At 32.7% G+C, this 25,592-nt stretch overlaps 1 protein-coding gene across 1 annotated transcript; it reads right to left on the reverse strand.

Annotated features, from left to right (window-relative positions):
* Nucleotides 1-11: 11 nt before the first annotated feature.
* LOC106664534 (myc box-dependent-interacting protein 1) lies at nt 12-25,534 on the reverse strand. The gene is made up of 10 exons (XM_014390345.2): nt 25,301-25,534; nt 5,482-5,617; nt 4,762-4,952; nt 3,754-3,858; nt 3,513-3,683; nt 3,342-3,451; nt 3,243-3,274; nt 2,764-3,075; nt 2,214-2,356; nt 12-2,156 (listed from the first exon to the last, which is right to left on the reverse strand). The coding sequence occupies exons 1-10, from the start codon at nt 25,367-25,369 to the stop codon at nt 2,076-2,078; spliced, it is 1,350 nt and encodes a 449-aa protein (XP_014245831.1). The 5' UTR covers nt 25,370-25,534; the 3' UTR covers nt 12-2,075.
* Between the last annotated feature and the right edge of the window lie 58 nt (nt 25,535-25,592).

A 25,592-nucleotide genomic window follows, 5' to 3' on the forward strand; every position in this document is an offset into this window, starting at 1 on the left:
ACAAACACGTGTTTATAAATTATGAATATTTAATCCATTAAACCTATAAAATTTATTCACTTTACAGCATTCATGTATTATCGTATCTTCAGTAAAATCATGTATTAATCAGCAAAACAATATATCAGTCACGCATGGCACTTCATAACAATAATTATACAATCATGCCAGTCACTATATCCTACATTATTCATGTTATTTGGGCCCCTAACTGAAAATGAAAATTTGTTCTTATTTAACATTTTATCATTTAATGTTTTTAATTTTGAATTGAAAATCTTTGTTTGCAGGCATAAAATATTTAACAAATTCTTATTTTCAATATTTGAAGAACTCACAACCATAAAACTGGACATTTATTACAACTCCCTGCTTGAGAAAAATATATAATAATATATTAACATTTTTCTTTAGTTCAAAGAAATTAGTTGAACATACAAATACAGCCACAAATGGATCCACATGCCAAGAACAAAATGTCTTTTCTAAAGATTATACATTTTAAAAATTTATGATATTGCAAAATAGTATCACCAATCTGACATGGCCAAACATGAAAGTTTGAAGTGTTATATAAGTAAATAACAACCAAAGTTTGTGTTTATAGTTTAAAATTTATACTATCAATCAGTGAGGACAGTTGAATATTTTGTATTACATGTAACCACATGGTTGTCAATCAAGGCTTATTTTAACACATATCCAACTGCTATAAATATAAATCCAAAATAACTAGACTGGATTTACTCTATTCCAATTTCTCAAAAATAAAACCCAAAAATGTTTCTAACAATAATTTGTTATTAATGAAAAATAATTTATAATAATCCTATGTAAACATCTTTCTGTTTCGATTATAACAACTGATTTTAACACTACATATTTTAAAATTATTATGTTATTATTACCATTCAATGAAATACTATTAACATTCAAATACTTTCAAAAACATACATTTAAAGTAAAGGTACATAACTGCCTGTCCTAAATTACATGAAATACAAACAAAACGATGTAAAATAATTCAATAACCAACATTCCATAAAAATGTAAATACATATTTTTACATCTGTCCGATTAAAAAATAAAATCCACACAATCTAATAAACTTTATTATTATCATTTTGAATATATTTATAGTTGAAAAGTTATATAACACTTTTGGAGAAAAATTAACACTTTCAGAGTACATGTTCTTATGTATTACGTCAAGGAAATTTCTACTTTTTTGAAAACTGATAGCATTAGGCCTGCGAAACAGTGCATCACAGATTGAAGATTTATTTATTTTAAATATAACAAATCTATTTATTTTTTGGCATTGCGAGTGACATAAAATGTATATCCCATTGTTAGGTGAAGTAAATCAATGGATATTTAAAAAGTTATTTCAGTCATCACAAGGAGAAACTTACTTGAACAAAAAAATATTTGCAAAGAAGGAAATCTTTCACACTTCCTAACTGACTAAAAAAAAGTGTAAATAATATAAATATAGATTTAACCTACCTTCTTGGCAGCTTTCTAGGGTAGTGGTAATATCTCAATAAATTGCATATATTTCATTAATATGGAAATTTTAACACTATTAATAAATAACATTCAAATTATTTATAGATCATGTTTAGATCGTGTCATTGAATTATATTTTGATTGTTGTTGTTATTAATCTAGTTTTTCTTTTTTTAATTTAAAGGAAAACCTAGGATATCTCTAGGAAGGCACTAATTTGGTTCTCAGAATGCAATTACTTTCTAGTAAAAATATATATATATGTATATATTTATATATAAGAGTTTTTACTCAACATTTATTTTTTGTACACTTTTTTTTTTTGTTATTTGCTAATATTAAGACTACTTGAGCCAAGAAATGATCCAAAGAAATTCTTCCAACAGAGGAGTAAACATCTTAACTCACTATTATAAATGCGTTTAGAAGGAATTTCATGGGAAAATTATATGTAAGGAAGATTTTCACAAACCTTGCCCCTTATTAAATTTAAGGTTCTTTTGAAATAAAGAAAATTTTAACTTTATATATATAAATTTATAGCTGCAATTTTCAAACCCAACTCATAAGGGTCTAGTAAAGTTTGCAGGGAACATACCTTTTTCCCCTGTTGATTCCTTTACTCCCATCAACCAACCATCCTCCTAGAACAAAAAATATTTTTTAACATTTTACTAATAGTAAAATTTTGTAAAAAATACCTGTTCTTCTGGATCGTCATATTGGATTACACGTATAACTTCTCCTACTTCAAAAGACAGCTCGTCAACATCTTCCCTATTGTACCGATAAGTAGCTTTCACTTTGTAGAGAACCCCTGGAGGCAAATTATCTGTTGTGGCTCCTGAGAATAAAAAATAACTATTTTATAATTCAGTCAGTTTGAATTAAGTGCTGTGTAATGATATAGTGTGAATCAACATATTAGAGTTATCTATTTATGGTTTTGTTTTTTATTAAAACCTATTCTTTTATTGATTTAGATAAACAAAACAAAATTTGGTGTATATGTAAGTATGTGTTACACAGATAACAATTAACAAACTTTCAGTAGTATAGGACTAACGATGACATTGGGAATAAGACAAATCATAATGTTTAATCAAAAGTGTAAATATTCTATCAAATACAAGAATTTTCCTACTATTTTCCAAATTGTTTATTACTTAAAAAAACAAAAGTACAAAAAAAAACATGCAAAATTGTTTAAAAAATTAGTATTTGTTATTAAAATTTATAAACAATACTTACCAGGGGGTAATTCATAATCTGTTAATCTTCTGTTATTATTGGCTTCTGTATTAGCTTCAGTTGTTGTCGGACTTGGAATTGAATTACCATTGACAGTGGGTGTGCTAACAGGGTCTACAGGGCTGGCTTTTGTTTCTGTTTCATTTAACTTCTCTTGTTCTGGTTTGTTGGATTTTTCTTCATCATTGCAATTTGACAACTCTTTTGATTTTGCTTCATTTGCCGTAGGAGTAGTGTCCATCTCTTCAGCTGGGGTCTCGGGGGAATTCTCGTCTTTTGGAGATTCTGAAGGTTCACTTGAAGCCTCCTCGGCTGAAATGTTAGTCTTGGATTGTTAGTGATTTGTCAAAACAACACAAAAAATGTTTTAAGTAGGATAACAAAAAATTAAGCATAATTATTTTACAAGTAGTTATTGATTTATTCATGTGCAAAAATTATGTATTTAATTTACATGCACTTTGAAAAAATCCACCAACCTGTCATAGAAGATGGAGACCCCGGGCTATTCCTGAAAATAATAGTGAAATAAAATTTAAACTAGTATTCATATACTTTTAAACAAATAAAATACTTACGTGTTAATATTATTTGATTTTGGGGAATTTGTTACTCTCCTAGGTGTGTATGATTGTTTTTGTGTTTCCATTGCTAGTTTATCAATAATAGCTTCTAGTTCAGAGTAAACCTGTACAAACATAACCAATGAGAATTACACACATTTTACAACCAACGTTATCTTCCGATACCTTGGAAGTTTCTGCATGGAAGACCTGTTCAGCAGAGAATAATGTCTGGAGGTTGTTAACAAAAAACAAAATTCTGGAATGATACAGAGCAGGAAGTTCATCATGGAGTTCACTGTTTAAGGTGTCGTATGTCCTTTTAGCTAGCAGCAGTTGTTCCTTGGCTTTTGAAATCTGTAATATTTGTTCATAATAGTTCAATTGGAAGTACATACAGTTTTACAGTGAATCAATTTATAAGTACCTTGGCGTCATCTCTCTTTTTGCCACCACCTCCCTCAAGGGATTGCATGTTGTGCCTTTGCCCATCATAGTCGACTAATTTTCGAGACCTTTTATCAATCTTTTTCTGTACAATAAATTAACATAATTAATATTCATAATTTTTACATATATCTGCAAAATATGATGTAATATAATTGTATAAGTTTAACTATAAACATTAACTTTTATTACAGATAACTAATTGATTATGAATGAACCACTGATGTGTGTATATAGCATTTAGAATGATTTTGTTTGATTTAACTATTAATTAATATTTTATCATTTGAAAATAATACAACAATTTATTATTACATACAAAATCTAATTAATGATTTACTACGGCTTTTTTGTCTATACATTTTCGTTAAAAATAGTGAATTTTCGCAAAAGTGTAGTAGAAAATATTGGATATCCATAGAGATTATTTTCGACAAAAGACTTCCCGAGAGTGCTGATGAATGAAAAAACATTTATGACATAACATGGTCAAATTTGCTGTGGAAAAGAAAAGAATGAGTCCTGAAATGTACACAATAATACTTTTAACTGGAGTTTTCAGTTTTGGCACATTAAAAAAAAATGACAAAAATTTTGTTTATATCCCAAACAAAACCAGTTCAGATTTTTTTTAAAAAATCGTTGTTTTTATTTAAAAAAAGTTTGTCTTGTTAAATACTTTATTATTTCATAAACAATAAGATTGAACTTGCAAACTGAGGAAATGGGTCTAGTTAAAAAAAAAAAATTAATTGTAACTCATCAAAGTAAATTTCAATATTTATTTCATTAGGAGCATTTAAAAATGAGTAAATAATAATGGTATTTTTAAAAATACTGAAATAGCTAGTTGCAAAGGAAAATAAATAAAAGCATACAAAGAATTAATGCAACATATAACATTACTAAGTATGATTATGTAGTTATCAAATATTTTTGTATAATTTATTTTAATACCTTGTTTGTTTTTGCAAGTAGACAAACTTACTTTTGTTTCTGGGAATTGAGCATAGTACGTGTTCAGGGGAAGTAGCACTTGGTCTGCTAATTTGTGACTCAGATCTTGCCAAAGCATTTCTATGTTCTGCGTCTGAGCGTAGAGGACATCTTGACCAACCCATCCACTCTCATAAACATCATTAAGGCAATCGTAAAGACTTTTACTTGCCCCTTGTACAGCTGTAATATGAACAAACGTGTGCCTGAATTAAATAAGAATCAATTCCAATCAATATATAATTATTAGAACTGGACAGTTTCATGTAACAATAAGTCGTATGGCTCAATGTCTTGTTCTATTGATGGAAGGAGGAATGTCATAATGAAGAAATATGCTTTGTTTATTATAACAAGCACAAAAGTACAAAACCAATTTCTATTTATTAATTAATAGCTAAACCATCACTTAAGATGCTAAAGAAAAGTTAAATAATTTACTAACACTACACTGGATCTGAAAATTTATTTATAAGTTGACACAGATTTTTACTGTCCATTAATATATGTGCAGAGACATTTTAAGATTAAAATAGAGTAGCATAAGCCACAAACCTAAGAGCAGTTACATACATAATCATTCTAATGATAACACAAGAACCTATATGGTTGTTTATGTATGGTTCTTATACAGTATTTTGATAGTACTATTTATAAGATATGAATAGATGATCTAACTTAAGATGTATCTATCATTAAAATATTAACTTACCTCGTATACATCTTATATAATTATTAAATTCTTTTTGGAGTCTACTAGCTGCCTGCTGCTGTCTGGTAAAATTCTCCAAGTGTTCATCAAATATATCGTCAGCTGTCCTATCAACTTTTCCCAGGTTTTGAAGTATCTAAAACACCGACATGTTGTTAACAACTTCATTAAAATTATTTTGTGTGAAAAATTGCAAACAATAAATGTAATGAGATAGAAAGAACAAAAAATAAATTATAAATTTTCAAAGAGTAAAACACCATTCACAACTAAATAGACAAAGACAGATTTGAAACAAACGAAACTTAAAAATAAATAGCCCCCTTTTAATGTTTGTCTTTGATCATTGATAAACATGAGTTCATTCGTTTCATATGTAAATAAAATTTAGTTTATTGGATATAATTATTGCATATATTAAAAAAACAAATAAGGAGTATAAGGAGAGCTAGAGTCATTAAATTTATTGCAGAAGTTAATAACTTAATACAGCATAAATCGATTAATTATATTATCAACAGATTTTTTTTTTCATTTGGGAGTTAAACAAGCTCACAACTGTAGAGATCATATCCACAACCAGAATTCTGATGTTTTTTTAAGATGAACCAAAAGACCATTTGTAAGTTCTCTTGGTTCTAATCTAAGCAGACCCTACAGTGATTAGTTACCGTGCCTATGTTTTCTAAAGTGATGTGGCCACCAACAAAAGTTTGTTTTTTGGTTTATGTTAGAAAACATTTCTATGTGGTTTTCTAATAAAAAAGTAATACATTAGTTATTTAAATTACTTAAATTGCTAAAACACTTGCTACTACACTAAAACTTTGCTTTGATGCATACGGCGATACCACCCACCCAACCCATGCGAGCCAACCAAGCTGCTCCCAGGAAGAGGCCCAGAGCGCCCCTTTTCAACTTAAAACAGTACTTAAATCTCAAGCTAATCTTGTGATGTTCCTTAAGCTATCAAGAACAGGTTTTGATTTCCAATTTGCAATATTTTCTTCTCCCAGAAAGAACAATTCAGTTTTTCCAATGAAGTGATCAACAGCAAGTAAATCCAGTATTAGATTTCTTTTTTTAATGTAATCTTTAACGAAAAGATCCCCAGTACATTTCGACCTTGCTTTTTTCTTGCTTAATATGCTTGGATGATGCCACGTATGGAACCACATTAATACTCCCCTGAGGCTGACGGGCAGGGCAGAAAGGTCCCAAGGGTAGATGAAATGTGAAAAAAAGGCCCCGTGAAGATGTAAATAATAATTTAAAACAAACTATAGGGTATCGGTGGCTGCAATAGTTCAGGCATTGACACAGCGCTAATCACTGTAAAGTAAAGGTACCGGGTTTGAATCCAGTGACCCTACATTCAAACCCAACATAATTACAAACTGCCTCCCATCCCCATAAAAAAAACACCCCTGAACGTATAACTATAAGAAACAGTTGGTAGACATTCTAGAACAACACAAGAGAATAAACTGAGATAAATAAAAGACAGTTCTAGGGAATGGAAAGCAGCAATTCAAAAATACTGAAAAGAAGAAACAGTACTGAATGCATCATTGTAGAAGGACTACACATGAACACCTAATGGCTAGAGAACCGGCTTCTCAATGCTTGTCATGCCAAGAGGTAGTAACGGAAAAGCATTTTGTAGGAAATTCATGTTGTTTTTGTTTTGGCATTTCGTGATATTGACCTAGCACTAAAGACAACAAAATACCAAAATGATCAGTAATGACCAAACTACTGGTTTTAAATTTATAATCGTATTGAATTGTTTTGATTACAATTTTTATTCATGAAAATAAGCAAAATAATACAGATAAAAATAAAAATATAAAGTGCATCTGTGCATTCATATAAAAAACTTTCTTTTGCTTTTTTATGGAGCAAGAAGCCTGTTTCTTGCATTCAATTAACATTGAATTTTTTAATTTTCTGGAATAACAAATTAGTTTTAATAATTAGTTTTTATTATAAAATTAATTATTACAAAAGGATATATATTTCTTAATATTTAAACAAAAATTACCAAATTCTTTTTTATTTTGTCTTATTATAAAGATCATGGACTCCACTGGACCATTAGTGGCACTGTTTTAATAATTCTTCTATAAGCACTTTCACAGTGTTCATGTTGATGCTTGTAAAGTGTAATCCTTTTTAAAAAAGATGGTTCCTACTCACATTAAGTTGTTTTGCAACCAAATGTGGTGTCAAAATTGGTTGAGAAACAACTTAATGGAGTAGGAACCATCTTTTTTAAAAAGGATTGAACTCCACACTCACTCCATCATTCATAATTTCTATTACTTGTAAAGTGTTGTTGAACTTGTTGTCTCTGGTCATCCAGGTATATTCATTGTCATTGATTTTGTATGTAAGATATTTTTGGGCATTTTGCTATCTTCACTGGTTATGATTTTATCTTGCTTACAGGCAAAACTACTATGAATGAAGTATTACAGTTGGTGTTATATTGCTCGCATGGTCGCATAAACATACATGAATAACTTCCCTTTTGTGAACAACTTTAAGGGCCCTATCCGTTAATTTAAAAAAATATGGATTTCTTCTCCTTGTAATACAAAATTGAATTTAAAACAATTAAATTATTACAGTAATACACGGGAGGACAACACATTACCAATTGAATAGAATGAAAAATCAGATAGGTAAGTTAAAGAAGTGGCAACAGATACTTTACGTTATAGACGTATGCTCAAAAATTGTTTTAAAAAAAATAGTAACCAGAAGTTTGAAGAATGGGATGTGTCCAAAGATCATTTGCAAAGCATTGTTCTTTTTTTACTTTATTATATTATGGTTGACCATGAAGATACATTAATGAAAGATGTGATGAAACAGGAAAAAAACTATGTGGTTCCAAACTTTGGATAACGACATATGCATATTGAAAAACAACAGTTACAACACAGATTGGTGTCATTAGGAAATTCATTGCCATGCTTTTTTAGCATTTCGGCAGCAGAATATTGGAGAGCTATTCCATAAATACTTTAGATTAGATCACACCTTAATCTGTAAATAACAGAAACCAATATTCAATAAGTAATATTGTACAAAGAATCAACTGTAATCTTGTAGGGTGATGGGGCAAAACTTTATGAAGAAAAAAACAACATGCATATTATATTTAATGTAATGATTACTAATGTAATAACATAATTTTTCTTGTATATATTATTAATTATTGTGCAGTTTAGTCGTTTCTGTTCATTTTTATCGTTTTGGTCTGTCAGACACATTTTGGTTTCTCGCCATCTTCAGTGATAGGTCCATCAAAAGGAAATCTAACAATTAATAATATTGTTAACAAATAACAGTAATATTAATGTAACAATATTATCAATATTATTATACTATATCAATATTATTATTATTATTATTATTATATCGCATTTGTATAAAGGAATTCATTGAAAGTAAAAAAGCATTCATCACGTTTCCAATGTAACATAGAAGAAAGGGAGTGAGAATTTTTCGCGATATAAGTATTTACAACGAGGTGGAAACCACCATCCCATAAGTAAAATATATCGACCTCATATCGGCGGCGCAGAGCATTTAAAATTATCAAAGAAACAAATATTTAGTTGGGTAGACTCCGAGCATATTCTGGCCTGGCAATCCTCGCTCCCTTGGTCTGTCAGACAGTTTTAGGCATTTCGCCATCTTCAGTCTTGGGTTTATTTTTTTATAAGAGTTCCTTTTAAATAGGTTCATCACCCCGCAAAACTAAACAAGAAACTTCACAAAACGTATCTCATAATTATCAAATAAATGTACTCGACTGTGAAATGGATAGCTCAAAACAGTTTAAAAAGAAAGAATAAATTATCACTAGCCTATTGAAAACAGAATAATTTAATACATCAATTTAATTAGTAATGTAATGGTATTGCCTTTTTTGTTTCGGAACTACCGGAAAGGAAGCCTTGTATTCATGCAGGAAGTCGAAAAAAATGTTGTCCTCCAAAATCAAAATTTTCACTTGCATTTTGCACCTTTCCGAACAAATTTGGTTCCGTGTCTGACAATTCCTTGTAACCGGCAAAACTCCCAAACCTTGAGACTAATTTTTATGAACTTTCAGAGATTGTGCGGGTTGATTTCTAGATGGTGCCCTATGAATTTCATCCAAATCGGATCAACGGATCGTTTGTGCATGCGTAAACGTAAATCCCGTACACCGCTGTATCTTCGAAACCATTTGTCGGATCCTTATGAAATTTTCAGGGATTATGCGGGTTGATTTCTAGATGATCCTTTATGAATTTTATTCGAAACGGATTAACATAAGAGCAAGGGCATGCACAAAACGTGAAGAAGCTAGACTGCCCACCCCACTTGGCAGACGTTTTATCATAGCACAGACAACAGGATTTTTATTGTAATTTTAAAATTATTAAATACAATAGAATTTAAAATTATTATAGTCTTATTAGATACAATTATGATAACGTTTATTCCAATGGAACTTCACATATTTAAACTAATTAAAAACGAAAGTAACATCCTTCCTGGAACAATAGCGAGATAAATTAAAGTGAAGTTATTATACTTTCAACTCTGTTGGCAAAATTACCAGGTTCACTCATTTCTTAATTAGATTTTATCAATTGTATTTTAATGCAATGACAAAATAATTCGTAAATTAAATGATATTTTGATTAATTATACATTTTCTTGATATTGGGAAAAATTTGTTTTACCGGATGTTCTACGCCATAACCTACAATTACTCATTCCTGTTTCATTATTCTTAATAACGTTATTAACATTAAAAAGTGAAACATGCTCTCGAAGATGTTTTGAAAGCATCAGTTTTCATTCAGCGAAGGTATCGATTATCGTGTTAACGTAAAAATTACGACTCTAATGTTCATTGCTAAGTACATAAAACCAAAAAAATAACACTAATGAATAAGAAGGGGGGAGAGAGTGGTTCGGAATAGAAAGTTTGCCTATTACGTATGTATTTGGTTTAACGATTCGTGTTCATCACACTACACACTCTCTTGAACGCTTTTCCTCTTGCTTTCAGGTCATCACGTCCTCATTGAGGAAACGTTTAAAAGCGTTAAAGCGATAAAATGAAAGAGACGTGGCCTAGCAAATAAATTTGCTTTTATCAGGCATTGCAGTGTTGACTAAGAACTTCCCGTCTCTCTCTCTCTCTCTATTAGAACAAAAATATTTAAATGTTGAAAATCGACAATATTCCAGAGCAGACTGCTTCACATATGCGCCGGGTTGGGGTAGAAATTGATTTATCGCATGTATTGAAATTAATTAAGGTTTAAATTGTAAAACCGTGCCGTGTGTAGAACTTTCATCGTTTTCCTGACACGGAGAAAGTAAAATCGGGGTGGGAGACTGTTTGTTACCAGCACACCGACACCAAAAGGAGGACGAGTACAACGACCGGTAAGTAGACTTACCCTGGAGATGTGAGGAGAACCTAGACGCACCTGACCAAAGGATAAATGATCAGACGTCAGAATGTACTAATTCGATGGAACCACTGTCTCGTGGATGTAAATATGTACTATCAAAATAATTGATTATACTGGAGAAATCTCAATCGGATATCTAGGCCACTGACGTCCTACAACCAACACGAGACTGTAGTTTTATTTTATTAATAATTAACAGACAGACCGGGAGTATAAGTTTATCATGTTTAAAGCAATGTGTCGGTCGAACTTGTGTATTCCACTACATCTATTAATTAGATAAAGAGGGACCCAAAAACTTAATTATGCGACAAATATATCGAGCGAGTCAAAACAAACACAGGAAACTACACAGAGAGGAATAGTAAAAAAATATGAGAATCTGACCGGAAACCGGTAATTGGGAGGTCGAACGTCGATAATTATGAACAATAGATCCCATGACATCATTTCCCAATCGTATTCTCCACACATTAAGCAAATCCAAGGAAAAAATTTAAGTTAAAAGAGAATACCGACAAAGTTCTTCTTATTAATGTTCGAATCCATACAAGGAGCTCTTATGATCCAATGTAATTACTCATTTTTTTAATTTCAATTCAAGCACTATAATACAACATTTATGTTTTGTAGGATCACAATTCCTCTTAATCACTAAACTATTCTTTTTTACCAACCCAATTATGTACAAGTCTGATGAACTTATATGATTAAATATTTAACAAAACACATAATAAGTTAATTATCATTTATTTACAGTAGTTTCGAATTTATACTACAAAATGTCCACTTTATTTCGATTATGCTAACTTTTGAATTGAACACCAAAGACGCGTTGCAAGTTTCTTCTTCCTCTGACTTGACGGGCATACATACTACGTTGACATTGAAAAATTACGGTAGTTTTTTTTTCTCTAAAATAAAATAGCCATCTTTATAACCCGTAATAACGACGGATACAAAATGAAGTCATGCTGTCGTGATAAGTCAAGAAAAGGTTGGGGCCCGATAAAAATGAATACTTTCACTTTATTTGCAGCAAAAAAAGTCTATTTGAGGTAATGAATCAAGGATATACAATTTTAAAACATTAACACAACTTTCCTCGAGACTAATTCAGCATTAAAAGATTACAATGAACAAATAAATTCAAGTTGTAAAACTTTACCTATTACAAAAACGTATTATATTTTTGGTTTATCAGTTATGAGCATGCTTAACATCAGAAAACTATAGAAATGATGAATGATGGAGTGAGTGCGGTGTTCAATCCTTTTCTTTTAAAAGGTAGTTCCTACTCACAGTAAGTTGTTTTCCAACGATCCGGATTTCGAGCCCTTAGCTCATCATCAGGTTTAGAAATCCTTCAACCTGATGATAAACTAAGGGCTAGAAATCCGAATCGTTGTAAAACAACTTACTTTGAGTAGGAACTATCTTTTTCAGAAAACTATTATTATTAACATTTTCAAAGAGAAACCTCCAACAGAGTTAAAACTAAAGTGATGAGATAACATCCTAATGAAGGAAAATTCAATAATCATGGCCCCAAAAGACACATGAACAGGATGTTTGAGTTCAGAGAAAATTTCCAAACAAATTTAAGTATCAAAAAAGAATGGGAAAGAGGACGAAACCACTCCGTTGAAAACCATCTGTTGGTACACCGATCTAGAACGCAAGAAGGCTCTGTGCAGGAGTGGTCGGTCCTAGAACCAAATATTAAGAACCCATGGGAAAATACGCCAGTATCTTTCAGGCTGAAGTCCATGCAATGGAGAATGTAACCAGTTCAGCTTAAGCAAAGGGTACAAAAACAAGAATATCAAGATCAGATAGTCAAACAGCCATCAAACCTCCAGTTCAAACATCATTAGATCAAAGATGATGCTGAATTGAAAAACTAATAACCTAAATAAAGTAGGTATGTAAATTAAAGTCACCCTCTGCTGGGTGGCAACTCCCAAGACATGAGGGAGTAGAGAGCAATGAGAGAGCGATAACGGACGCGCTGGCAGGAAATGGGATATATAATAGGTCCTGAATACTTCTATGGCATACTGATAACAACAATGAGTATCTTAGACAAAAAGACCAACTGAAAATTAGGAAACAGTGGAATTCATTGGACATAAACAATCTAAGAACCTTCGTTTGCAGGATTCTTGACAGCACACTGTAGATTGAATGGGCATCTGAAGAAGATTGGTATAACCCAACACGACAAGTGCAGATTCTACCAAGAAACATTGCAGACACCAAGACACAAGAAATTCAACCACTGAAAGCGGGCCTACTAATCAAATTTCATCGGTGTGCTATAGGTACAGAACGGAGGTTAGTCAGCTCTCAAAGGGCGCAGAATGTTACACACCCCAAACATTACGTCTTACATTGAACAAACAAGAAATCGTGTATATTATGGGAAAAAAATTATTGGTTTAAGGTTTTGTTGTGCAATTCAATTTTTTAAATAAAAATAGCGGTATGTTGACAAAGCCGAACCATAAAGAATGATATGGACATTTAGAAATAAACCACCACCCGGCTGCATTATATTAGTTCTAATTTACATTTACGTAAAGTCAAGTATGTTATAATTAAGCCTAGACAAATACCATACAAGACATTAATATATTGAAATGCTGCAGGGAAACTAAGCTGGAGGAATATGTGTATACATAATTTTATGTTTTTCTGTATTCAGAGAGTAACGGGAAAGAATCATATTGTACTATAATGTATAATTTAATGACGATGTCGGAAAAGAATAAAGGAGAAACCGCGCTTTTTATCACAGTTCCATTATAAAAAACAGGCCATACTATATTAGATATTAACTTTTTTGACATAGCTTAATATTTGAACATTTATCTATACTAAATATTTACAAATTTACAATCTATTATCTTATTCTTCTCCGTAGGACCTTTAGGAAGTTCTCTACAACAGCGCACACTCCACGTATCCGGAACTAATCATTTTTGTATGTCATCGTATTCTTTATTTAACATTTTTCTTCGTGGACGCTCCATAAAAATGTATGAGAAAAGTGTTTTCTCACTGCCACATATGCATATGTCGTCTACGTTTATCTTTTTTAAATAGCCTTGCATAATTCGTGGTTAGATTATAACTATTGTATCTGAGTTTTTTTTATTGGGATATTGGCAAACCAGGAAACCAGTTAACTTGTTAGAACGAAATAGAGAATATTGAACCGACACTATGATTTTTCTAACATGCATTTTACCATACAAGTATATTCGCAGTTCAAATTACGGCAAAAAGTGAAAAGATCGCAGCCGATAGTCAAGACCAAAAAACAGTGAGAAGTGTGTCAAAGAACTGAAAAAGGTCGTGATAGGTCATGCGGTTAGGCGGACGCGAGGTAGGTCGTAGCCCGTCTTGTCCTTCCTCACAACCAACAGGTTCTCGAACCGGTACTGTAGAATACCTTCCTAATGTTTGTGCTACATTTCCTTCCTATTTAGTTGGACTTTAAACAAGCTTTCTTGCTCCGAATGGTATTTCTCCAACTGAATTTATTTTCTTCACGTCTAACATAACTTATCATTATTTAAAGGAGTCATTAAAAATAACAAATATGCATTTAAGCACCTTATACTATAAAAAATATATTCAAAAAATTCAAACATTTAAGAAATGTTCGTCCCTTTCAACAATAACCAAAAACAGGAAATGGAATTCCTGGTTAAATAAATAAATAAACGCGATAATAAGAGGTGATCGATCGTTCAGACGTGTTTATACAAACCATAAATATCTTTTTTTTGATACCTTGCTAAATTATTTATTAATTATTATGACCGCAATTTATATCATTTTATACGGTTCTGACAAATAATAAACACAGTTATAAATATTAAATGCAGTGGTGGAAGATGGTGCTTGATCGGATATGCATTACTGATTGACATAAAAAAATTGCAAATAACAGATTGATTTAACAGTTTGAATTGAGTGACTTTTTTGTGTCTACCCCGCTAAATGGACGTAATGCGTTATCGTGTTATAAACATTGTACAAATGAAAAAACACGCACACGCAAACGCAAATTTACTTTTTGTAAATGATAATTCTACCCTTCTATGGCATAGGAACCCACACTATTATCTCACGAGTATGTCAGACAGAGGGACAAAAAGAAAATGAGGGAACTATGGAATTCACTCATTGGACACAGACAATCCAAGAATCTTCTAACCAATTTTGGAAGGAAAGAAATTACAGAATGTGTCAATGGAAGCAGGAATAAACTGCGAATCCTAATGGGATTCCTAACAGGATACTGCAAGTTAAATAGACACTTAAAGAAGATTGGAATAATCCAAAATGGCACATGCAGATTCTGCAGAGACAGAAGAGACACCAACACATCTACTAACAAACTGCGGAGCTACACTAGCCCGCAGGAGGAAATGTTTTGGGATGTATAATGTGACCATAGAAGAGCTTCAACCACTGAAACCGGGCCTGTTAATCAAGTTTATTGATGAAATAGGACTCACCGATGTGCTTTAGGCAGAGCACGGGGGATACAATAGCTCTTAATGGGCGCAGTATACTATACCCTGAAATTACATCTACATCTTACATCTACAAATGATAATTCTACTCACAAAACTAGAGTTTACTAGAGTAGAACCGTCCTTTACAAAAAGTGAATCGACATCCTCACCCTACCTCAATTATTTCTACCACAATCACAAATGTACGATATGACCACGAATTCTGTATCTAAATGGTGGGTAAATGTAGGATTATTCAATTTAATTTTATTAATAGAATTTAATTATAAAAATTCTACATATATATTCTCACAAACCATACTCATAATTTGGATCGATTGTTTATTTTAATTATGTTCACTTTTGTTTTGCACAAGGACTTTGAGCGATTAAGTTGATTTACTGTTATCACAGAAGTAAAATAGATAACTAAATTTTAATACATATTAGATAAATACTATAAGATAAAAACATAACGAGAAAAGAAGTAATATATAATGCTTAAATTATTGTTGTTTGAATATTATGACAACAATGCACATCTATTATTAAAAATAACTTGGCAGTTTAAAATCTCGAATGTAAGAGACTTAACACAAATAATCATTCCTAAATGGCTTAAATGTACTGGTATTTTGAAATAATCGCTGCACAGGCTAAGTAAATCATTATGATAGCCGATGGACCCAGAATTTTGAATATTCAATTTATACGTTATATCTGTTGACTGGTTGTTCCAAATTTTAGAGAAATGTCGACATGCAAAACGAAAAAGTCTGATTTGTTGAACTTAAAACGTGAACTTTAATAAATGCCCGGATGTCCTGTGCATGATAAGCATAACATTACCATATATTAAATGCGTTTTTAAAAACCCGATTCCCCGTTGTTTTTAAATTTCGTATATAAGCGGTAAGAACGAAAATAAACCAGGTAAATACACATCCGCTGAAGATGGCGAAATGTAACACGTACGCTAGACCACGATGATCTGGAACTTCTAAACAAGTTCTAAGTCCAGCAGACCTCAAGAACAAATCCAAATAGTTAAAAGATAACCTTTTTTTCTATCACAATCAAACAGTTTGAGGAATAATCATAAAACTGATTCTCGGCTATGTATTTGTGATTCCTGCATTTTCAATTATTTTCTCTAACTTATACAAAATGTAGCTAATTTCACATTTTCAAAGCATTGTTTGGTTTTGAACCGATAATATTAAAATTAAATTATTTCTTTGGCGAAAGACAACGTCTTAGCCCAAGATTACTAATTTCGTATTATAAATGCAGCAATTTACTACGATTTGTGTCCTTTTTACTGTTTAATCAACCACCATTCTTCGTATTTTAAGCTGTTCATTTATAATTATTAATTTATTAATTATTAATTTTAAATTGATATGCATTGCGTATGAAAATAATACATCAGATAATCAAACGCTATGTAAAGGGAAAACAGGTTTTCCGGAATTAGTGTTTTTTTTTTTAACTAAGCCCACGACCAAATTATAAGTCATATTTCCACCAAGTCATCACCAAGCCATGAGTAATACTTCCTAATTCCTCCTTTTAATTGTGACAACGTGTGCAATTGAAATTGTTGCCACAACAACGGTTTATTTCATTCATTTGCAACTATCTTTTGCGATGGCCGTGAGATGAGCTTAAAAAATCGCCGTTCCATAAATTGCCGCACAAGCAATGAATAAATCACAAATTCACACAAGGCATGAATAATATCAATAAATAATAGTTAGTTTATTGTCTTTTCATTTCAGATATAAAAAGAATTCTCAATGGTTTTATTTATTTATTTAATCAAATGTGATTAAAATCCTTTATGTGATTATATTATATTCTGTTGTGAATATAACATCTGATATAATTTGTGATGTTTGTACCGCTCTAAAAAAAAATAGTCAAACTTACCTCACATTAATTAATGCATCTGCACTTTCCATTACCTGTAACAAAAAGTAGTAATGTATATTTCATGTCCATTATAAGTCTAGATTCAAATTAAAGTATCAACGCATTTCATTTGAATTACAGTACTATATTGATATAATAATACACAGCGACATTGTATCAATTCTATGTTGCAGTGAATACTTTAGTAGATAAACTTCCGAAAGGGCGAATTTCCGTTTTTAAAAATTCTTGTGGGACGCGGAGTCCCTCGTGGTTTTGTTCTCGGCCCCCTACTTTATTTAATATATACTGCTGATAGCCTTTCTCACCTCGTCCCAATATCCTAGCATTTGCTGATGACACTGCCATTCTATCCTCTGACATCGACCCATAAAGACACATCTATATTTGATTGAACAATGGTTCAAAAAATAGCGAATCAAACTAAACACCATAAAACCAAAAAACTACCTTCAATCTATTATAATCTTAACTCCCTTCCAACCGAAAACATCATTTCAATTCAGCCTCAAAAGGATAAAACTGAACCTTCGATACCGATTACTTAAAAGACTACTAGAAACAGGTCTGAACTTTCCCTTGGAAAAAAAAAAACTGAAGCCAATACGGACATACGGCACCGAACTTTGGGGTTCAACCAAACCTTTCAATCTCCGCAAAATCCAGACCTTACCAACCACGAATCTTTAGATTCATCGTTCTATGTTCCTAACCACGAACAGTCATGACGACCTAAATATTCCCTGTTTAAATGAAGTAAGACCCAGCTACAAAACATTTCACACTAACCCTCCAATCCCAAGTACAACTACTTTCCTCCCGATCTCTTCCCAGTAATCCTCCCAGACGTTTAAAAAGGCAGTAGCCCCGTGACCTAGTCTCTAAGAGTGCGAGTGATTAAGTGATGATTTCTAATTTAGGAATGCTATCAATGGATAGCTTCTCCACTCGATGTCTTTTCTTTTAATTTTAAAGTGACCGTTAGTCGGTGATTATTCGGAGATCGTGAGATGCGGTCTGGTGTGACGTACGTTTCAGAAAAACATTTTCTTTATCGTCCCAACGTTTCGATCTTTATTGAGATCATCTTCAGGGCTCAAAGTGTTTGTTTTCTGCCTAATTGTGCCATTCTTGTGTGTCGTGTTGAGAGAGTCAGTGAGATATTTAATTTTAATTATCTTGTTATCTATGCTTCGCAGAGATTGTTTCTCTAATAATAATTTTTTTTTAAATCTTGTTTTGATGTTCTTAAAAGCAAGAGGAAATGGCCTGGGAAAAGCAAAGCCAGTTCTTAGGGGATCTTAGTCCCCAAAAGAATGATTAAACCTTCAATTAAAAAATGTTAGTTGCAATTGTAAATAATACCTGAGACATTTGACGCATGTTTAAGAATATTCAGCGAGATAAATGTTTTAAAATTATCAACAAGATTAGTCTAGTCTAGACAATAATAATCGTCAGCAATGAATGTGTAGGCGGCAGGCCTCAATTAATTTCATGTTTGGTTCCTTGTTATCGCTGTACAAGATACGTTATTTAAAGAAGATTAAATTTAGAAGGCGTAAGTTCATTTCCCGCCAGCGAAGTATTGAAAGGAGGGACTTCTTCCGTCATATACATTTTTTTCAATGCTGCTGAATTTCTGTAACGAATCGTCAAGATTCAATGAATAAATGGAAAATCGTAGCATTCCGCATAAAATAAAATAAATATCAGCAATTTTACGTGAAATTTCGATTGAAGAACCAAGAAACGGAAAACGATCTCTCGGATGGGAAGTTAATTTTGAATATCATGCACAAAGTTACACCTGAGAAAAAAAGTACCTGAAATTATGCAGTTTGGGATTTGAGTCACTTTTCAATATTTAATAAAATAGTTCAATAAAAGCAAAAGAACAAATGTCTAAAGGAAAGTATTTGCAACCGTCAGAGCAGATTCTTCAGATTGCTCGGATTTTCAAGACTTATCGCATGATCTTATCCGAAAAAGCCGAGATAAAATTGGATACACGGTTCCCGACCGGATTCGTCTCAACTGCTAACGGATTTTTTTTTTTTTTTTTTTTTTTTGAAAATGCCGAGCCTTAGGGGACCAAACGGTTCTTTAGTCCTATTGGTCGCCTAACCCACTTTCAAATTATCTGGCTTACAATAAAATGCATTTAAATTCAAAATAACACTCTTCAGTTATTGTGTGTTTTTGATCTAACCATATTTTCCACTGACAGTTTAATTCATATTTATTACATTAAGACAAGTTCCATTCAGTCTCCAAAACGGTCACGGGTACTCTCTTTTTTCACATCCTAGAATTACTATATTTAATTCTGCGACATCCCTTCCCTTCTCCACTAATAGTCTATCCAGGTTCTTGGCACCGTCAGATCTCTATTCTATCAATACGTCATTAAACGCTATAATTGTTCTGGCTCTTAAACGCTTACAGTACTTATGCAGGGAATACATAGATGTTTTTTTTACAAATATATAAATTTTTTTTTAAGAAACAGCGGTTGCTAGGAATTCTAAGCGGACGTAGTTCAAGAAAACATCATGCACTTTTATATTTCCTAACCTAATTGACGTTGAGGGCTACTACACTCTAGACACTATATTTAATCCGTGAACATCCCTTCCCTTTACTGATAATAGCCGGCCATCTATATTCTTGGCACAGTCGGGTACTTTTACTGTCAATACTCCCTTAGATCATCCCACTATTTTTTTTTCTCTTATACGTTCATAACTACATTATTTATCCTCCTTCAACTTTGCAGTACTTTTTCAGAAGTTTCGGCTTTTAAGTTAATATTTCTAACCTAATCAACTATTTAAATGTATAAAACTATTTAAATTTGTTGGTTTATGTGAAAAATATTTCCGTTTTTTTTTTTTTTTTAATAAAAAAGTAAATACATTACTTATTTACATTTATTTGAACGTTTCGCGAATTTACACCCATTATCAATACCTTATATTGTATTAAATTTATAATTTGTTATTATCCATATTACATTTTAAAGATATAACCATCTTGCATCGACAAACCTCATGGCCAGGAAGATTACTCCATAATTCTTCTTGAAGATTTTGAGTATGGATAATAATAAATTATAAATTTAATGCAATATAAGATGTTGATGATGGGTGTAAATCCCGAAACGTCCAAATAAATGTAAATGGTTAATGTATTTACTTTTTATTTAAAAAACCCACATGGAAATGTTTTCGAACATAAACCAACAAATTTTAATAAAACAAATTAACCTTACACATTCAATTTTAAAATAAAACACCTTAAAAAAATAAATAACTATTTATACTTTATTTTATTTCAATTAATAATTAAAGTTTTTCTTTTAAATTTGATAATTTATTACTATTTCATTTAAAAGATGTATGTGTGATGCCAAATTATTATTTTATTTTGTTTTAAGATGATACGATGACACCGGTCAATGGCACGACACACCTAGAGCACTCGTGGCAAGGAGTAACTGAAACTCCCTTATTCTCTATTTTTCCAATGTGATCTTACTTCCTAGCGCTTTTGATTAAATGATAACGCGTCTCCTGCAACCAATCGTTCAGTTCGTACGAAATTACAGGCCTGGTTACAACAAACTGTGCAAATTTAATTAAGCCGTGCTAGATTTTTTTATATCATCGCACCCTTATTTGAATACGTGAGTTTAAAGACATTTTTATTGGATTAGATTCGCGCCTCTGTCAACAGTTGAATGGGCTCATTGTAACGCTAAGAGCTCATAATACAACAGTGTCTCTTGTTCAGTTTAAGGAGGTTTAACAGGACGTTTCCTGGGCCAGGCGTAAAGCGCAAAGAACATTCTTTCCAGTTCTTTTAGATTTTTTTTTACATTTTAGATCTTTTGCCCCGAATTAATTAACAATTTACTCCACATCGAGATAAGACAGCGTACAGAAGTAATATTTTAAGTGGCATTATGTACTATTATAATACTTTTTATGTATTAATTTCATTATTCTAATCACGTATCCATTTTAATCGGAAACTGAATCCGTACTCTATGTTCCCGGCTTTATCAACAATTGCTTGAATTTTTTCAAGATATTATTATAGATAAACATATAAATCGGTGTATTCGAGTGGAACCCATTTCATTTATTTACTTAAATCAAATAAACAATTCCCATTTTTTCATCGCGTTCCACAGACATTTTAAACCGGACGGGTAGTGTCTTCCTTAATTCACTCAGCAAACTAAGTTTAGCTACCTAAATGACCCATACGGTTGAAGGCCATTTAGTAATAATAATAAGTTTAGTTAATGAGATACCATTATAAAACATATCTAGACTTTGAAAGTGTGCGTAATACTTATGGATATTTTATCATTTTTGATCGAATACTTTTACATTCAGGAAAGGAATATTGGATAGCATAATATTAATACATGATTTACGATATTCTTGCAAGCAAGCCGATCGTAACCTCTATCTTATCTACATGAGTTTTCCTGGAGTCTTTCATCATAATCCAACAGCGATTCTTCATCTCAACTATCAATCCTGCACTATCATAAAGCAACTGCCCCTGTAGTCGTTTCACCAAAGAAAAACATAGAAACACAACAGAGTACACAAAATCACCAATAAAACATAATTTACAAGGTAACGTTCACTACCCTAATTGGTATTAGAAAATAATCTCTTCAAAACTTCTATTCAAATAATAAATTTAAAAAAACACTGACCTCATAGAAATGATAAATGTGAAGTTGTATGTTCTTCAATCTTAAATTATTAAACACTGTTCCCATGGAGTGACGGAATACCCTCAGTGGGTAAAGTGAATCATGACACAATAGTAAATTACTATTTTCACTTATAAACAACAGTAAAAAATGTAAATTTCAACCATAACACCAATCATAAATAAACCATGACTATTTACATATTTTGATTATTTTTTCAACCAACATTTTTTCAGTAGATACTTCTTAGATACTCAGTAGATACTTCTTAGATACTCAGTAGATACTTCAACTTAGCCATTAAAAAATAGCGAGAAAATCTATTATTAATTCCATTCGAATATTATGATTTAGCACCATTGTGATTCTGTATAAATTATAAATGTAAAATGCATTTATTATAGCGCGGTGGCCGAGTGGTTAAGCCAGGCTATCGGTCTTGGGATCGAATCCTGACGTAGCCCACGGATTTTTTGAAAACAGTATGAAAAATGTATTGTAAAGTGGTTTGACCCCTCATCTGCGACTATCAACGGGGTTGTTGGAAGTTAAGCCATCACCTGTGATACATTTATTTTATAATACATATTATGTATTTAGGCCAAGAAATTAAAAAAAAAAAAAAAAACTAAGAGCTAGTTTTTCGTTTATTCGCGAGCCCTCAAATATGGATGGAATTGATTTCATTCAAAACAGAAAATTGTTCCCTATGCGCTATAAACATACTTATAAAACTGTAAAAAGTCAACGACCTTGTCAAATTTTGATATCAATTAATTATATAAAAATTTTAACGGAATTACATTAAATTTTATATTAATAATTTGGCTGTTTTAAAAATAAGTTCGATTCACGAGAGTGTCACGATTAAGAAAACAGGTGTGGCTTTAAAGAAGGCGACTTGATTTTTTCCTCGTGGGTGCTTTATTCGAGAGGGGGGACTGGGGCTTAAATGCGCCATCTCCTTGTTTGTTGTATGAATGGGTGTTATGTGGGCGAACCCAATTCCTAAAAAGGACTTATGGAGTAAACTATTACAAAAATGAGAGAAGGTTGGATCGAAACTTTCGAACGGACCTTGAAATCGCGTTTCTACAACAGAGATAGACCGGATTTTCATCTTCGCTGTCGTGCATAATCAGTTGTGAAACATCGCTTTAAATTTGAAAGCTCACGAGCTGGTTGGAGCCTCGTCCTTTTACAAATTCATTCCACACAAAAAAAAAAAAAAATTTGCTGCCGAATATCGAAGAATCGTCATTATTATTTAATTTAATTCACAGAGCTCAGTGCATCTATTGCAAGACCTCGCCTTAAAAATTCGTGATGTTCGTGTCCCGTTAGAAAACGTGTGTTCAGATTTACAGACTCCTCGACCACCTGTTACAAACGTTTTCTTGTTTTCCAACTGGCCATTTATAAAAAAAGAAGAAACCATATCGGACGAGAGAGGAAGTGGCATCGAGTATTGAGTTTTCCGGGCGATCCTGCCAAACTGGGAAAGAAAGTACGAGACTTACGATGCAGGATACGATTTCTGCATGAACAATTTGATACCCGAATAGAACGTACATTTTGCACTGAGACTTCTGCAGAGATGTAGAAAGATCTTAAGGAAGTCACGTTACGTAACTGTGAAAACATTTTTCTCTGCTCACCCACATTGTTCGACACGGCTCGACTAAGCTGACATTCAGCTGAGAGCATTTTAAAACGCTAGTCTTCTCGGGTCTCGTCAGATGCCTTATTCATAAACGTCCTACTAACACGGTATTTGTGCTGACAAGACCATTAATAAGAATAATGTTATATCAGCAGGATATTCATGTCGTCATAAATCTGGGCCCTTATTCGGCAATTTTTATTAGTTCTTAACAACTTTTGGTCAATTAAAATTTTAATCAACGGTTTATTTTCTTCATCTTAACGGAACAGGGGACAACGGACTATTTTTGTCCCGCGAGTATGGTATTCGTCTATGGTTCGAGTTGTTTTTAAACGGACGTATTTTGTTTAGACTAGTCGTCCCCAATTCAAAGTTAGCTCACGGACCAGTTTTGGGAAATGCCTTTGGGCCATGTTTAATGGAAAAATGCACTATGCAGAATTCACATTTTTCTTTACAACAAGGGACCGTTCGTGAATATGCGGTCACGTCTCTACGGCCGGCCTTAATTTTTTTTACGTCACTTTGGCCCGGCGATCTTTGCGGAGTTCCTCAAGCCCTCAGTATATTTAACACGATCTATTTTGGAACGTGGTATTAGATTACAGCTGGTCGTAATCCATTTTTTAGTGTCATTGAGACTGTGCCAAAGTGTGCGTTGAACTCGACATTTTCACCTGGTCGTTTTTCCTTTGCGATTTTCCTTTTTCTTTCTCACACTCAGGTAATGATGGAAATGTTCGAGCGCACGAGTCGCAGCGAAAGACAGCCGGAGGTGGAAACCGCCAGCCGACTATTTATAAAGACGGAGGCCTACAAAGCGAATGTCCGACAAAGTCATAAATAGACCTCGTTAGCCTGTGCCAATTCCCGTACAAGATTTTTATTAAAATAAGTATTTAATCGATCCTATTTCTAGGCCTGGAAACGTCTGTAATCTCAAGTCAAAAATGAAGCATAAATTTAAACATCTTAGCCTTTTCACACCATTCTCCAATCAAGTTTCCACGATTGAGCACACCTACATACATCCTTCTGCCTACTACCCTTCAATTTTTATTACTATTTATCTTTAATAGAGAGAATCAATTATTCGAACATCCATTCGAATCCGTCACTTAACGATTTAATAGAAAGCGTTTTTTTTCCACAACCAGCAACCAAATAATTGGCAACCGAACCCTACAAAGATGAAAAGAATTCTGTCATAATCGTTTCTTATTAATAAATTCTTAAATGCTGGGGACACATATTACATATATAGTTTAAGAACTTGAAACGTAACTATATTGAGTATCAGATTTTAGAGCCAACAGACGGTGACCACTAATCGACTCAGGTGAAAAATAAATAAAAGACGTCGAGAGTGGTTGTAGCAGAACTACGTTGTGAGAAGGAAAAATGAAAAGTGTCGGTATGTGGGCGAGTCGGCGGGGTGGAGAATGTGACTGCTCACCTTTTCTTTGGCTCTCCCGGCGTGTTTAGAGACGGATTTCGCAATGAGAGATCCCTTGCGCTCGGCCATGGCGTTCACTCGGCTCGACGGCGACGGACAATGACAACAAACTCAAAAAAGCTGCCGTTCGTCGCGCTCACTCGACAAAACCGACATCGGCTCGGGCTAGAGACGGACTGATTCTGGAATCGAGGATTGTAGAGGTGGGAGAAGAGCGGAGGTTGCCCGACTGTTGTCGCCGAATCGATACCGGCACTCGATACGGGTGACGCGCCAGTCGGGCCGAGGATCC

This window comes from Cimex lectularius, unplaced genomic scaffold (assembly GCF_000648675.2).
Source record: "Cimex lectularius strain Harlan isolate CLEC.00 unplaced genomic scaffold, Clec_2.1 scaffold112, whole genome shotgun sequence".
NCBI lineage: Eukaryota > Metazoa > Arthropoda > Insecta > Hemiptera > Cimicidae > Cimex > Cimex lectularius.